The sequence below is a fragment of the Cygnus atratus genome, chromosome 5 (assembly GCF_013377495.2).
Source record: "Cygnus atratus isolate AKBS03 ecotype Queensland, Australia chromosome 5, CAtr_DNAZoo_HiC_assembly, whole genome shotgun sequence".
In the NCBI taxonomy this organism is placed as follows: domain Eukaryota; kingdom Metazoa; phylum Chordata; class Aves; order Anseriformes; family Anatidae; genus Cygnus; species Cygnus atratus.
Genome location: NC_066366.1, coordinates 60,297,465 through 60,311,211, shown reverse-complemented (window position 1 = coordinate 60,311,211; position 13,747 = coordinate 60,297,465). Strand labels below are relative to the sequence as shown.

General features: G+C 52.1%; 2 protein-coding genes across 2 annotated transcripts; both read left to right on the top strand.

The window, feature by feature from the left end:
- The first annotated feature begins 1,153 nt into the window (after positions 1-1,153).
- Positions 1,154-2,659, top strand: LOC118250403 (inositol 1,4,5-trisphosphate receptor-interacting protein-like 1). The gene has a single exon (XM_035551466.1). The coding sequence runs from the start codon at positions 1,154-1,156 to the stop codon at positions 2,657-2,659; it is 1,506 nt and encodes a 501-aa protein (XP_035407359.1).
- A 1,056-nt stretch (positions 2,660-3,715) lies between these two features.
- On the top strand, positions 3,716-5,221 carry LOC118250405 (inositol 1,4,5-trisphosphate receptor-interacting protein-like 1). The gene has a single exon (XM_035551467.1). The coding sequence runs from the start codon at positions 3,716-3,718 to the stop codon at positions 5,219-5,221; it is 1,506 nt and encodes a 501-aa protein (XP_035407360.1).
- The last annotated feature ends 8,526 nt before the right edge of the window (positions 5,222-13,747 follow it).

Below are 13,747 nucleotides of genomic sequence, written 5' to 3'. Positions count from 1 at the left end.
TTCCAGCACATGGCACAGGAGCCAACTGTCCACGCCCGGGCGCTGCGTGAATTCCAGGAGCTGCGAGATCGGCTCACGAGACTGCTGACCTTTGGGAACTGAAAGAGGCCTTCATGCACAGAGCTCTGAGGGGTGCTCTGCTGACAGCAGGCAATGACCTCCCACCACAGAAATAAAGGAAAGGGGAGAACGCAGGACACGGAAAAGGATGGGAAAACTCTGTACAGCAAAACACTGCCAAGTGTGGCAAGGTCCTCATATGGACGGTCTGCCCAGTGCAGACCCAGTGATGACTACAGTGGCTACAAATATGACTGTTCGCCACGTGCGGCAGAGCTGAGCACACTGGACACAGAGACGCTGCTGCTCAGTTGGCAGTGGGAGTTGCTCCTGTACGTTTTCTCTCTCCCACTTGGGGGAGGCAGATCCCGTGCTGCTGAAGAGGCTGCTGCAGGGAGGCTTGAAGCAGAGACTTGTCTTAGCAGCAGGACAGTGACCATCCGGCCTCCTGGGGCATGTCCATTCACTCTGGGAGCTTTGACCTCTGCAAAAATGCCAATATATTGCCTGCTTGAACCAATGCTTTGAGAGATGAAATTCTTCTTGAGAACACCCCTTGGGGCTTCCACAGGCCGTGCAAAGGGAGCCTGAGGAGCTCCATCTGGCCACGTGCCTCCGCATTCGTGGGACGCTAGGGCCTGGGCTGCCCAGGGCAGCTGGGAGTCGCTATGCCAAGGTGGGGACCGAGGGCGGGGTGGGGGGGTCCTGTGACGGGGCGGGGGCGCAGGTGACATCAGAGGACGTGTCACAATGGGGGGACTGCTTTTAAGGCAGCCGCAGGCAGCGCTGCTGCATTTTGGCCTGAGCCATCGGTGAGTGCAGTACCAGGGGGAAGACTGGGATGGGCCAGGGCTGGGGCACAAACGCCTGCCCTCCGAGGGCTTGCTAAGCCTGCAGCCAGGGCCCAGCCGCTCAGGGCAGGGCTCGCAGCTGTCACCGCCAGCACTGCCCACAGTCCCTGCTGCCTCCCAGCTCCCTCGCCCCCTCTCCTACCTGACCCCAGGGGCCTGCGGCTCCTGCCGTAGCTCCCTCAGCCGCCATCCAGCTCCCACCCAGCCCCACTGACCTGCTTCTCTCTCACCTCTTTCAGACCATGGTTTTGGCAACTTTCTTCGTCCTGACGTTCCTGGGCTTAATCCAGAGCCCAGCGGAGGTCAGCGATGAATTGGATGACGCTACAAATGAGCGCATGCGGCAGTATGCGGAGGAGCTGCAAGAACGCATGATGCAGCTCCTGTTCAAAATTGAGGAGGGGGAGAAGGAGCAGAGCTGGGCGCACATGGGAGCCCTGCTCTTATCTGCATTGCAGAATTGGCAGTTCTGGGCCTGTGCTGGTGTTACTCTCCTCTCCTTTTGGCTATTTTTTCTGCTTCATAAAAAGCTCGAGGAGCTTGACGACAGCAGCGACGAGGAGAGCTCCAGCAACGATGAGGACAGGGGAGGACAAGCACCAGCAATCAATGATGCATTGGATGCAGGCAGTTTTATTGCACAGAGCATCCAATGGCGACAGCTAAACCTGACCACCAAATGCCAGCTTGTGGAGGATCTGGTGCACGGCTTTTTCTTTGTATTTGAGTGGATCTTGGCAGACACTTTCTTTCCAGTGCTGCATTCACCCATTGGAGTGGGCAGTGCCTTTGAAGGCTGGAGTCCCCGTGAGGATGATACTGTCTACCGCTTCCTTGCGCCCATGACGGCTCCTCGTGGGCACTCCTTCCACCTGGAGCAGAACTCCATATGGCAGCTGCCATCAAGGAATTCTCGCATTCGTGTGAAGCTGGAGTGCACGTGCGTGAGGGAGCAGGACTTTGCGAACATGCTGTGCTTCCTTCACCAGCCTGAGGAGCAGCTGAGAAGAAATCCGGAGCCCAGCCTCCTACAAACTCTGTGCACTGGCTCCTACCTGGATGTGCGTAAAACCTCCTACTGGTTCCAGCAACTGGTGAAATCAACCTGGAAATCTCTGCCTCAGTCAGGTGCATGGCAGGTAAATGTGCTGACATCCAGCCGCTCTTGCAGGCTTCATTTGATTGATGACACTGAATCAACCCTGTTCGTTGAGATAATGTTTGGGGTACAACAAGGCGATTCAGACATTTTTCTGAGCAGCGAGAACACTGAGGCTATCTTTACCCCGGACACAATATGGCCACAGAGCTGCGCTGTGGCAGAGATGAAGTTCTTCCGGCACATAGCCGCAAATGCCCAGCAGGACAGTTTCCACCTCAGATGCATGCAGCTCTGTGCCCGTATCCTGGTGGGCAACGATTTTACCACCTATATGTTGAAGACAGTTGTCATGCACCTGCTGACCACCATCCCTTTGGAAAGCTGGCACAGGAGGGATTTTTTGAAGCGGATGGACGACATCATGCAGTACCTGCACTGCTGCATACTGCAGAAACGCCTGGACCACTTCTTCTTAGGAAACGAGGGAATGCCTGAGGAGATCATCTTGCCCCTAGATTTCCAAACGTCCAGACCACCCAACCTCTTCTGGCGCATGGCAAAGGATGGGACTACCTACTCCCAGGCGATGCATGAATTCCGTGAGCTGCAAGATCGGCTCACAAGAATGCTGACCTTTGGGAACTGAAAGAGGCCTTCATGCACAGAGCTCTGAGGAGTGCTCTGCTGACAGCAGGCAATGACCTCCCACCACAGAAAGAAGAGGGGAGAACGCAGGACACAGAAAAGGATGGGAAAACTCTGTGCAGCAACCCACTGCCAAGTGCGGCAAGGTCCTTGTATGGACAGTCTACCAAGCGTAGTAACCAGTGATGACTACGGTGGCTACAAAGATAACTGTTTGCCACGTGCTGCAGAGCTGAACACGCTGGACACGGAGAAGATGCTGCTCAGTTGGCAGTGGGAGTTGCTCGTCCGTGTTCTCTCCACAGCCAAACCACCCTTGGGGGAGGCAGATCCCGTGCTGCTGAAGAGGCTGCTGCAGGGAGGCTTGAAGCAGAGACTTGTCTTAGCAGCAGGACAGTGACCATCCGGCCTCCTGGGACATGTCCATTCACTCTGGGAGCTTTGACCTCTGCAAAAATGCCAATATATTGCCTGCTTGAACCAATGCTTTGAGAGATGAAATTCTTCTTGAGAACACCCCTTGGGGCTTCCACAGGCCGTGCAAAGGGAGCCTGAGGAGCTCCATCTGGCCACGTGCCTCCGCATTCGTGGGACGCTAGGGCCTGGGCTGCCCAGGGCAGCTGGGAGTCGCTATGCCAAGGTGGGGACCGAGGGCGGGGTGGGGGGATCCTGTGACGGGGCGGGGGCGCAGGTGACATCAGAGGACGTGTCACAATGGGGGGACTGCTTTTAAGGCAGCCGCAGGCAGCGCTGCTGCATTTTGGCCTGAGCCATCGGTGAGTGCAGTACCAGGGGGAAGACTGGGATGGGCCAGGGCTGGGGCACAAACGCCTGCCCTCCGAGGGCTTGCTAAGCCTGCAGCCAGGGCCCAGCCGCTCAGGGCAGGGCTCGCAGCTGTCACCGCCAGCACTGCCCACAGTCCCTGCTGCCTCCCAGCTCCCTCGCCCCCTCTCCTACCTGACCCCAGGGGCCTGCGGCTCCTGCCGTAGCTCCCTCAGCCGCCATCCAGCTCCCACCCAGCCCCACTGACCTGCTTCTCTCTCACCTCTTTCAGACCATGGTTTTGGCAACTTTCTTCGTCCTGACGTTCCTGGGCTTAATCCAGAGCCCAGCGGAGGTCAGCGATGAATTGGATGACGCTACAAATGAGCGCATGCGGCAGTATGCGGAGGAGCTGCAAGAACGCATGATGCAGCTCCTGTTCAAAATTGAGGAGGGGGAGAAGGAGCAGAGCTGGGCGCACATGGGAGCCCTGCTCTTATCTGCATTGCAGAATTGGCAGTTCTGGGCCTGTGCTGGTGTTACTCTCCTCTCCTTTTGGCTATTTTTTCTGCTTCATAAAAAGCTCGAGGAGCTTGACGACAGCAGCGACGAGGAGAGCTCCAGCAACGATGAGGACAGGGGAGGACAAGCACCAGCAATCAATGATGCATTGGATGCAGGCAGTTTTATTGCACAGAGCATCCAATGGCGACAGCTAAACCTGACCACCAAATGCCAGCTTGTGGAGGATCTGGTGCACGGCTTTTTCTTTGTATTTGAGTGGATCTTGGCAGACACTTTCTTTCCAGTGCTGCATTCACCCATTGGAGTGGGCAGTGCCTTTGAAGGCTGGAGTCCCCGTGAGGATGATACTGTCTACCGCTTCCTTGCGCCCATGACGGCTCCTCGTGGGCACTCCTTCCACCTGGAGCAGAACTCCATATGGCAGCTGCCATCAAGGAATTCTCGCATTCGTGTGAAGCTGGAGTGCACGTGCGTGAGGGAGCAGGACTTTGCGAACATGCTGTGCTTCCTTCACCAGCCTGAGGAGCAGCTGAGAAGAAATCCGGAGCCCAGCCTCCTACAAACTCTGTGCACTGGCTCCTACCTGGATGTGCGTAAAACCTCCTACTGGTTCCAGCAACTGGTGAAATCAACCTGGAAATCTCTGCCTCAGTCAGGTGCATGGCAGGTAAATGTGCTGACATCCAGCCGCTCTTGCAGGCTTCATTTGATTGATGACACTGAATCAACCCTGTTCGTTGAGATAATGTTTGGGGTACAACAAGGCGATTCAGACATTTTTCTGAGCAGCGAGAACACTGAGGCTATCTTTACCCCGGACACAATATGGCCACAGAGCTGCGCTGTGGCAGAGATGAAGTTCTTCCGGCACATAGCCGCAAATGCCCAGCAGGACAGTTTCCACCTCAGATGCATGCAGCTCTGTGCCCGTATCCTGGTGGGCAACGATTTTACCACCTATATGTTGAAGACAGTTGTCATGCACCTGCTGACCACCATCCCTTTGGAAAGCTGGCACAGGAGGGATTTTTTGAAGCGGATGGACGACATCATGCAGTACCTGCACTGCTGCATACTGCAGAAACGCCTGGACCACTTCTTCTTAGGAAACGAGGGAATGCCTGAGGAGATCATCTTGCCCCTAGATTTCCAAACGTCCAGACCACCCAACCTCTTCTGGCGCATGGCAAAGGATGGGACTACCTACTCCCAGGCGATGCATGAATTCCGTGAGCTGCAAGATCGGCTCACAAGAATGCTGACCTTTGGGAACTGAAAGAGGCCTTCATGCACAGAGCTCTGAGGAGTGCTCTGCTGACAGCAGGCAATGACCTCCCACCACAGAAAGAAGAGGGGAGAACGCAGGACACAGAAAAGGATGGGAAAACTCTGTGCAGCAACCCACTGCCAAGTGCGGCAAGGTCCTTGTATGGACAGTCTACCAAGCGTAGTAACCAGTGATGACTACGGTGGCTACAAAGATAACTGTTTGCCACGTGCTGCAGAGCTGAACACGCTGGACACGGAGAAGATGCTGCTCAGTTGGCAGTGGGAATTGCTCGTCCGTGTTCTCTCCACAGCCAAACCACCCTTGGGGGAGGCAGATCCCGTGCTGCTGAAGAGGCCGCTGCAGGGAGGCTTGAAGCAGAGACTTCTTTACCAGCTGGACAGCGACCATCTGGCTCTTGCCCAGTGTCCACTCACTCCGGGAGCTTGGCCTCTACAAAAATGCTAATATATTGCTTGCTTGAACAAACGTTTTGTCCGTGAGTGTCTGTACCACACTTGGTCGGGAAAGGCGGGCATGAGGTGCTGACAGTTGGGCTGCCACAGCATCGGGGAGCATTTTGCTGAGGAGCTGATTCCGTGGGCTCCGACTGCACTCCTTCTGGAGCTAAAGCTCTGCTGTCTGTCCTTGTTCCTCTTTTGTCCTTGTTGCTCTTTTGTCTGTCCTTGTTCCTCTTTTGCGCCGTCCAATCTTGAGAGTGTGGGAAATGCCTTCAATCATGGGGTTGGGCCCGCTTTCAGGGTTGATTTGAGCTTGTGTTACCATTCAGCCTTTTGGGGTGATCCAGCTCCTGGAAAACCAATCACAGTTTTATTATGGGTTTAAAAAGGTTCTTATGTTATTTTTCTCAGGACAACCTGATCTTAGCGCGGGAGAAGTCCGGTCGAGGCCCTCTCACTTGGCGGTCAATACCCATAGGGGTTGCCTCCCTCGGTAGACCATACACACCGCAGTGGAAGGTCCTACCCGGGTCTTGCCTTCTCCCTTTTCTCCCTTCAGACTTGTCCTCTTTATCCGGTGCCCTTAATTCATGCAGAACCTCATTGCCAGAATATTAGTTCCTCTTTAGTCTCAGTTTCAGTTCCCCAGGAGTGGACTCAACCCTCCAGGCTTCGGTAGCTATTGGTCCTTTTATTCTGGATGCGTGGGTCCAACCCCTTTCTGCTGTTCTCACAGCTGTTTCAGTAGTAAGTAAAACAAGGTACGGTCCCTCCCATCGCGGGTTCAATGATTCTTCTCTCCAGGTTTTTATTAAGACCTTGTCTCCTGGTTGTATCTTATGAATAGCAAATCCTAAAGGTGGTGTTTGAGTCATCATCCCAATTTCTCTTAGCTCCTGTAATCTCCTTCCAATGGTAATTATATATTTCTGGATACTATGATCCTCAACTACATTGTTTACTAGGGGCATCCCTTGAGAATAAGGCATGCCATATAATATTTCATATGGTGATAATCCAGTCTCACTGTGTGGTTTAGTTCTTATGTTTAAAAGTGCCAATGGTAAGCATTTCGTCCAGGGCAGCTGTGTCTCGATCATTAACTTAGCCAATTGTTGTTTTATTGTTTGATTCATCCTTTCTACTTTCCCTGAGCTTTGTGGGTGCCACGGAGTGTGGTATTCCCACTGAATACCTAATGATTGACATAACAATTTCATTATTTTAGAAGTAAAGTGTGTGCCCTGATCAGAATCAATGTACTGGATTATCCCATATCTAGGTATTAAATGTTCTAATAAAATTTTTACCACCATTTGTGCCGTAGCTCGTGCTACAGGATAAGCTTCTACCCATTGTGTTAAATGGTCTGCTATTACCAATACATATTTTATCCTACCTACCTTGGGCAATTCAGTGAAATCAACTTGTACTTTCTCAAAAGGTCTATAAGCTGTTTTTCTCAGTTGGTAATTCCAATCATTTTTCCCAATTTAAATTTCAAGCATTGCAAAAAACCACGCCTTTTCCTGTTGGCCAGTTGCTCCTATTACATTTACAGACTAATTAACAGAGAGAAAGAAGCTCCCGTAACCAACAAAAATTCATGCCTCTGTCTTCGTTTCCTAGCTTTATTTCAACTAGTGGACCTGCTAGGGTAGATGCCCCAGGTCCCCGTCATTCCTGACTGTTGTAAGTTTGTCCTGCAGCCTAAGACAATTTATTTTTTTTTTGATATCAGGGGCCGGTTGCCCTGGAAAGAGGCTAGCCAATTGCCTCTGTTTGTTTTCTGAAGCCAGGTCCAAATTTTTTGTCTGTTTTAGTTTTTATTTATTTATTTATTTATTTATTTCAAAGTTGGTCCAAAAATTCAAAAATTCCATAGGGGTTTCTTTTGGACCTTGTTGGAACAGATTCTCAATTGCCAATTTAACCACATTTTGGTATTTACATAATTTTCGGGGTGATTAGGGTCTCAGTGGGGGCGTTGGTCAGGGGAATGCAATCGTTGACAGTTCCCTGAGCGGTCCCATCGGCAATCTGAACTCACACATGAACTCAGGTTGTTTTAAGAGTTAGCTGCTTTTCTGTTTCCATGACAACTCTCTCGGACCCATCACGGTCCCTCTGCCCCAGAGGGCTCACACCTGTGATTTAGAGATCTCAGCCTCGGGTTGAGGCGGAACTATTAGCATTCCTACATCCTCTTTCCCTGCTCATTCAGCTTCAAACGGCTCTGTTAAATACTACATGCCACACAACCTTTAACACCTTCAACAACCCTTTTAACACTTCCTTTATCTTTCTCCAGCCTGTACTTTTCTAATGCCAACACCAAAGGCTCAGTCAGGGGCCAACTTAATTCCATACCTTTTCCCTCCAAGATGCTGAAACAACGTATCAGTATACAACATTTCATCCTATTTTCCTTCTCTCCTCAAAAACAACATTAATTGCAAGAAGCTTGCCGAGGCGATCGGCTCCGGGGCACGTTCTGCAGCGGAGCGGGGGATCGGGACAGGCAGGGCTTTTTTTCCGACGTCGAGGCCGCTCGAGGGAGCCGCCAGGACCCGGCAGCCCTCGTGAGGGAGGCTGACGAGGCGGCTGACGAGGCGTAGGCGGAGCCGGCAGCGCCCCCTCCCCGGCCGTTCAAGAGCAGCTGCTAGGGAGCGCGAGCGACCAGGCCGGGCAAACAGGGCGGGGCGCGTCAGAAGGGCGCGGCAGTTGGCGCGGCAGTTTGCGCAGGCAGGGCGGAGAGGGCAGAGTTTCCCCCCGCCCATAAGAACAACACCTTTAACGGCTGTCGACCGCTAGCTAGGCTGCAATGGTCTACACCAGGCGGAGCGCTCTCTCTAGAAAGTCTGTGTCCACCCAGACTGGCCGCCTGCTCAACAATGCGGCAGTTCAGGTCTCTGGGTGCAGGGAGTGTCTGAGCCTGTTGCTGCCATCTGAGGGAGGCAGAGGCTCCGTGTGTGTGAGGTGCGAGCAGGTGGATGACCTGGTCTGCCTGGTGGCAGAACTCAAAGAGCAGGTGGATAGGTTGAGGGCTATCAGGGAGTGTGAGCGGGAGATAGACTGGTGGAGCGACTCCCTGCAGGGCTTGAAGGAGAGGTACCGGGGCGAGACACCCCAAATGGGGGTGGACCCCCTGCCCTGTCGCTGTCGGGCAGAGGGAGGGGACCTAGGAGTTGAGGAGGAATGGAGACAGGTCCCTGCTCGACCTCGCAGGCAACGCACCCCCCCACCGGCCCCTCCTTCCCAGGTGCCCTTACATAACAGATTTGAGGCCCTGGAGCTTGAGAGGCCGGTGGGTGAGGACGAGGTAGAAAGTCTACCCAGGAGGATGCCTACGGCGAGGAAGCTGACTCCACGCCTCAAGACAGCCTCCACCAAGAAAGACAGAAGGGTGATGATCGTTGTAGGTGACTCCCTTCTCAGGGGAACAGAGGGCCCTATTTCTCGACCTGACCCTACCCGTAGGGAAGTCTGCTGCCTCCCTGGGGCCAGGGTCAGGGATGTTGCCAGGAAGCTTCCCAACCTGGTTCGCCCCTCTGACTACTACCCTCTTTTGATAGTCCAGGCTGGCAGTGATGATATTGAAGAGAGAAGCCTGAAGGCTATCAAAAGGGACTTTAGGGGACTGGGACGGTCAGTGGGTGGAGCGGGAGTACAGGTGGTGTTTTCGTCCATCCCTGCAGTGGCAGGGAGGGGTACCGAGAGGACACGGAAAGCCCACCTGATTAACACGTGGCTCAGAGGCTGGTGCCAATACAGAAATTTGGGGTTTTTTGACCATGGGGCGCTTTACTCAGCACCCGGCCTGGTGACCGCAGACGGGTCCCTATCTCCAAGGGGAAAACGGATCCTAGCCCAGGAGCTGGCAGGGCTCGTTGAGAGGGCTTTAAACTAGGAAAGAAGGGGGACGGGGCTGAAATAAGTCTTGTTGGAGCTGTACCAGGGGGAACAATGACAAGGCTAGGGGAGAAGGCAATGGCCCGACTGAAGTGCATCTACACTAATGCACGCAGCATGGGTAACAAACAAGAGGAGCTGGAAGCCATCGTGCAGCAGGAAGGCTATGACTTGGTTGCCATCACGGAAACGTGGTGGGACCACTCTCATGACTGGAGTGCTGCAATGCCTGGCTATAGGCTCTTCAGAAGGGACAGGCAGCACAGAAGGGGTGGTGGTGTGGCTCTCTATATTAGAGAGTGTTTTGATGTTGAGGAACTTGAGGCTGGGAATGATAAGGTTGAGTCTCTTTGGGTTAGGATCAGAGGGAAGGCCAACAAGGCAAGCATCCTGGTGGGGGTCTGTTATAGACCGCCGAACCAGGATGAGGAGACGGATGAGGAGTTCTACAGGCAGCTGGCAGAAGCCGCGAAATCGTCAGCGCTTGTTCTTGTGGGGGACTTCAACTTCCCAGACATCCTGGAAGCACAACACAGCCCAGAGAAAGCAGTCTAAGAGGTTTCTGGAGAGCGTGGAAGATAGCTTCCTGACGCAGCTGGTTAGTGAGCCTACCGGGGGAGGTGCCCCGCTAGACCTTCTGTTCACAAACAGTGACAGACTGGTGGGAGATGTGGTGGTTGAGAGCTGTCTTGGGCAGAGTGACCACGAAATGGTTCAGTTCTCTATTCTTGGTGAAGTCAGGAAGGGGACCAGTAAAACCTCTGTCTTGGACTTCCGGAGGGCTGACTTTGAGCTGTTCAGGACACTGGTTGGCAGAGTCCCTTGGGAGGAGGTTCTGAAGGGCAGAGGAGTCCAGGAAGGCTGGGCACTCTTCAAGAAGGAAATCTTAATGGCTCAGGAGCGGTCTGTCCCCACGTGCCCAAAGATGAGCCGGCGCGGAACTAGACCGGCCTGGCTGAACAGAGAGTTGTGGCCCGAGCTTAGGAGAAAAAGGAGGGTTTATAATCTTTGGAAAAGAGGGCGGGCTACTCAAGAGGACTATAAGGATGTTGCGAGGCTGTGCAGGGATAAAATTAGAAAGGCCAAAGCTCATCTGGAGCTCAATCTGGCTACTGCCATTAAAGATAACAAAAAAAGTTTTTACAAATACATCAACACAAAAAGGAGGACTAAGTAGAATCTCCATCCTTTACTGGATGCGGGGGGAAACTTAGTTACAAAAGATGAGGAAAAGGCTGAGGTACTCAATGCCTTCTTTGCCTCAGTCTTTAGCGGCAAGACCAGTTGTTCTCTGGATACCTGGTACCCTGAGCTGGTGGAAGGGGATGGGGAGCAGGATGTGGCCCTCGCTATCCACGAGGAAATGGTTGGCGACCTGCTACAGCACTCGGATGTACGCAAGTCGATGGGGCCGGATGGGATCCACCCGAGGGTACTGAGAGAACTGGTGGAGGAGCTGGCCAAGCCGCTTTCCATCATTTATTGGCAGTCCTGGCTATCAGGAGAGGTCCCAGTCGACTGGCGGCTAGCAAATGTGACGCCCATCTACAAGAAGGGCCGGAGGGTAGACCCGGGGAACTATAGGCCTGTTAGTTTGACCTCAGTGCCAGGGAAGCTCATGGAGCAGATTATCTTGAATGTCGTCACGAGGCACTTGAAGGGCAACCAGGCGATCAGGCCCAGTCAGCATGGGTTTATGAAAGGTAGGTCCTGCTTGACGAACCTGATCTCCTTCTACGACCAAGTGATGCGCCTGGTGGATGAGGGGAAGGCTGCGGATGTGATCTACCTTGACTTCAGTAAGGCTTTTGACACTGTTTCCCACAACATTCTCCTCAAGAAGCTGGCTGCTCGCGGCTTGGACTGGCGTACGCTTCGTTGGGTTAAAAACTGGCTGGATGGCCAGGCCCAAAGAGTTGTGGTGAATGGAGTCAAATCCAGCTGGAGGCCGGTTACTAGTGGAGTCCCCCAGGGCTCAGTGCTGGGGCCGGTCCTCTTTAATATCTTTATCGATGACCTGGACAAGGGGATCGAGTGCACCCTCAGTAAGTTTGCAGATGACACTAAGTTAGGTGCGTGTGTCGATCTGCCCGAGGGAAGGAAGGCTCTGCAGGAGGATCTGGATAGGCTGGACCGATGGGCTGAGGTCAACTGTATGAAGTTCAACAAGGCCAAGTGCCGGGTCCTGCACCTGGGGTGCAACAACCCCAAGCAGCGCTACAGGCTGGGAGATGAGTGGTTCAACAGCTGCCTGGCCGAGAAGGACCTGGGAATACTGGTTGATAGGCAACTGAATATGAGCCAGCAGTGTGCTCAGGTGGCCAAGAAGGCCAACAGCATCCTGGCTTGTATAAGAAGCAGCGTGGCCAGCAAGTCTAGGGAGGTGATTGTCCCCCTGTACTCGGCTCTGGTGAGGCCGCACCTCGAGTACTGTGTTCAGTTTTGGGCCCCTCGCTACAAGAAGGACATGGAGGTGCTCGAGAGAGTCCAGAGAAGGGCGACAAGGCTGGTGTGGGGTCTGGAGAACAAGTCTTACGAGGAGCGGCTGAGGGAGCTGGGGTTGTTTAGCCTGGAGAAGAGGAGGCTCAGGGGAGACCTCATCGCTCTCTATAGGTACCTTAAAGGAGGCTGTAGAGAGGTGGGGGTTGGTCTATTCTCCCACGTGCCTGGTGACAGGACGAGGGGGAATGGGCTCAAGTTGCGCCAGGGGAGGTTTAGGTTGGATATTAGGAAGAACTTCTTTACCAAAAGGGTTGTTAGGCATTGGAATGGGCTGCCCAGGGAAGTGGTTGAGTCGCCATCCCTGGAGGTCTTTAAAAGACGTTTAGGTGTAGTCCTTAGTGATATGGTTTAGTGGAGGTTTTGTTAGTGTTAGGACAGAGGTTGGACTAGATGATCTTGGAGGTCTCTTCCAACCTAGACGATTCTGTGATTCTGTGTAACTGTTATAGTTGATTGATCCATAAAGTGGCCATTTAGTTTATATAGTGGCCACAATTGATTGCAATACTTAGTGGAAGTCCTCTTGCTTTCTGTGCCCCCATTTCTAACAATATCCTTCCAATGTGCCAATATGCACCCAAGGAGGCTTTCTTTTGGACGTCTTTGTTTTGGATATTACCCATTTCCTTGATTTCCCATTCCCTTTTATTTACTTATATTAGTTACTGTCCCTTGTTTCAATTTCCACGCAAACCTTTTTATTGCAGGTTTTTACTGTCTTTTCCTAATCTTCTTCCCAAATGTCCCAATTCTCTGGGATTAAACTCTTCTTTCCACATACAAGCTTTACTATTTCAGATTATTAATGAGCCCCGTTCCAATCATAAATCCACAGGACTTTGGAAAAACACCTGAAGCACTCAGCCTTCCGTCTTCTAGACAAACAATAACACCTTTTCCACAAAATTTACATTTCAACAAGACCGAATTTCAAGCCGAATGCTAATTTTTCTCATGCACTTTGTTAGTAAGCCTACACAAAACAAGGAATCACTCCTGTGTATCCGTCAAGATGGGGGTTTAAAAGGTATTGAGGCCTAAGTAAATTCGCTCTCCCCCTTCTTACCAAATTCCCAGGGCTCAGGCCCGAACCACCAAAGAAGTGACTCTCCATTCTACCGCTTTGAAAATCAGTCAGCCCCCCTCCCCCAATACTTGGGAAACTGACCAAACACCGCCATGAGTATGCCAAAACTTTTAAACTGTTACTTAGATAATGCTCCCACCTTCCTCCTTGTCACACTCAAAACTTTTAAGAACAAAATAGGATTACAAGATGCACCGCCGGGGGTGGATTGTTAGGATATAGAGGTAGTAAATTATCTAATGGCTCCCATTTATCATCTTTTTCTTTTTCCTGTTTTTCTTCTCCTTCTTCAAACTTCTCATCTGCTTTTAGTGTAAATATTGAGGCTGGAAAAGGACGTGAAGTCCTGATCCATAATTCTGCATAATCACTTTCCTCCTGGCTAAAAGGTTGCTTTGAATTAACATGTATATTTAAGGCCTGGCAAATCCAGTCTACAAAGGATCCAAAAACGGGCCAAAAGACATGTGATCTTAAAGGCTTCTTTGGCCATTCTATTATACAATACTGGATCATTTTTAATTTACTTTTTCCTTTTCTGGGGCCCCTATAGTTCCAATTTCTAATCATTAT

Excerpts from the sequence above, each read along its gene's own strand:
- LOC118250403 (XM_035551466.1), top strand. The coding sequence starts at position 1,154 with ATGGTTTTGGCAACTTTCTTCGTCCTGACGTTCCTGGGCTTAATCCAG.
- LOC118250405 (XM_035551467.1), top strand. The coding sequence starts at position 3,716 with ATGGTTTTGGCAACTTTCTTCGTCCTGACGTTCCTGGGCTTAATCCAG.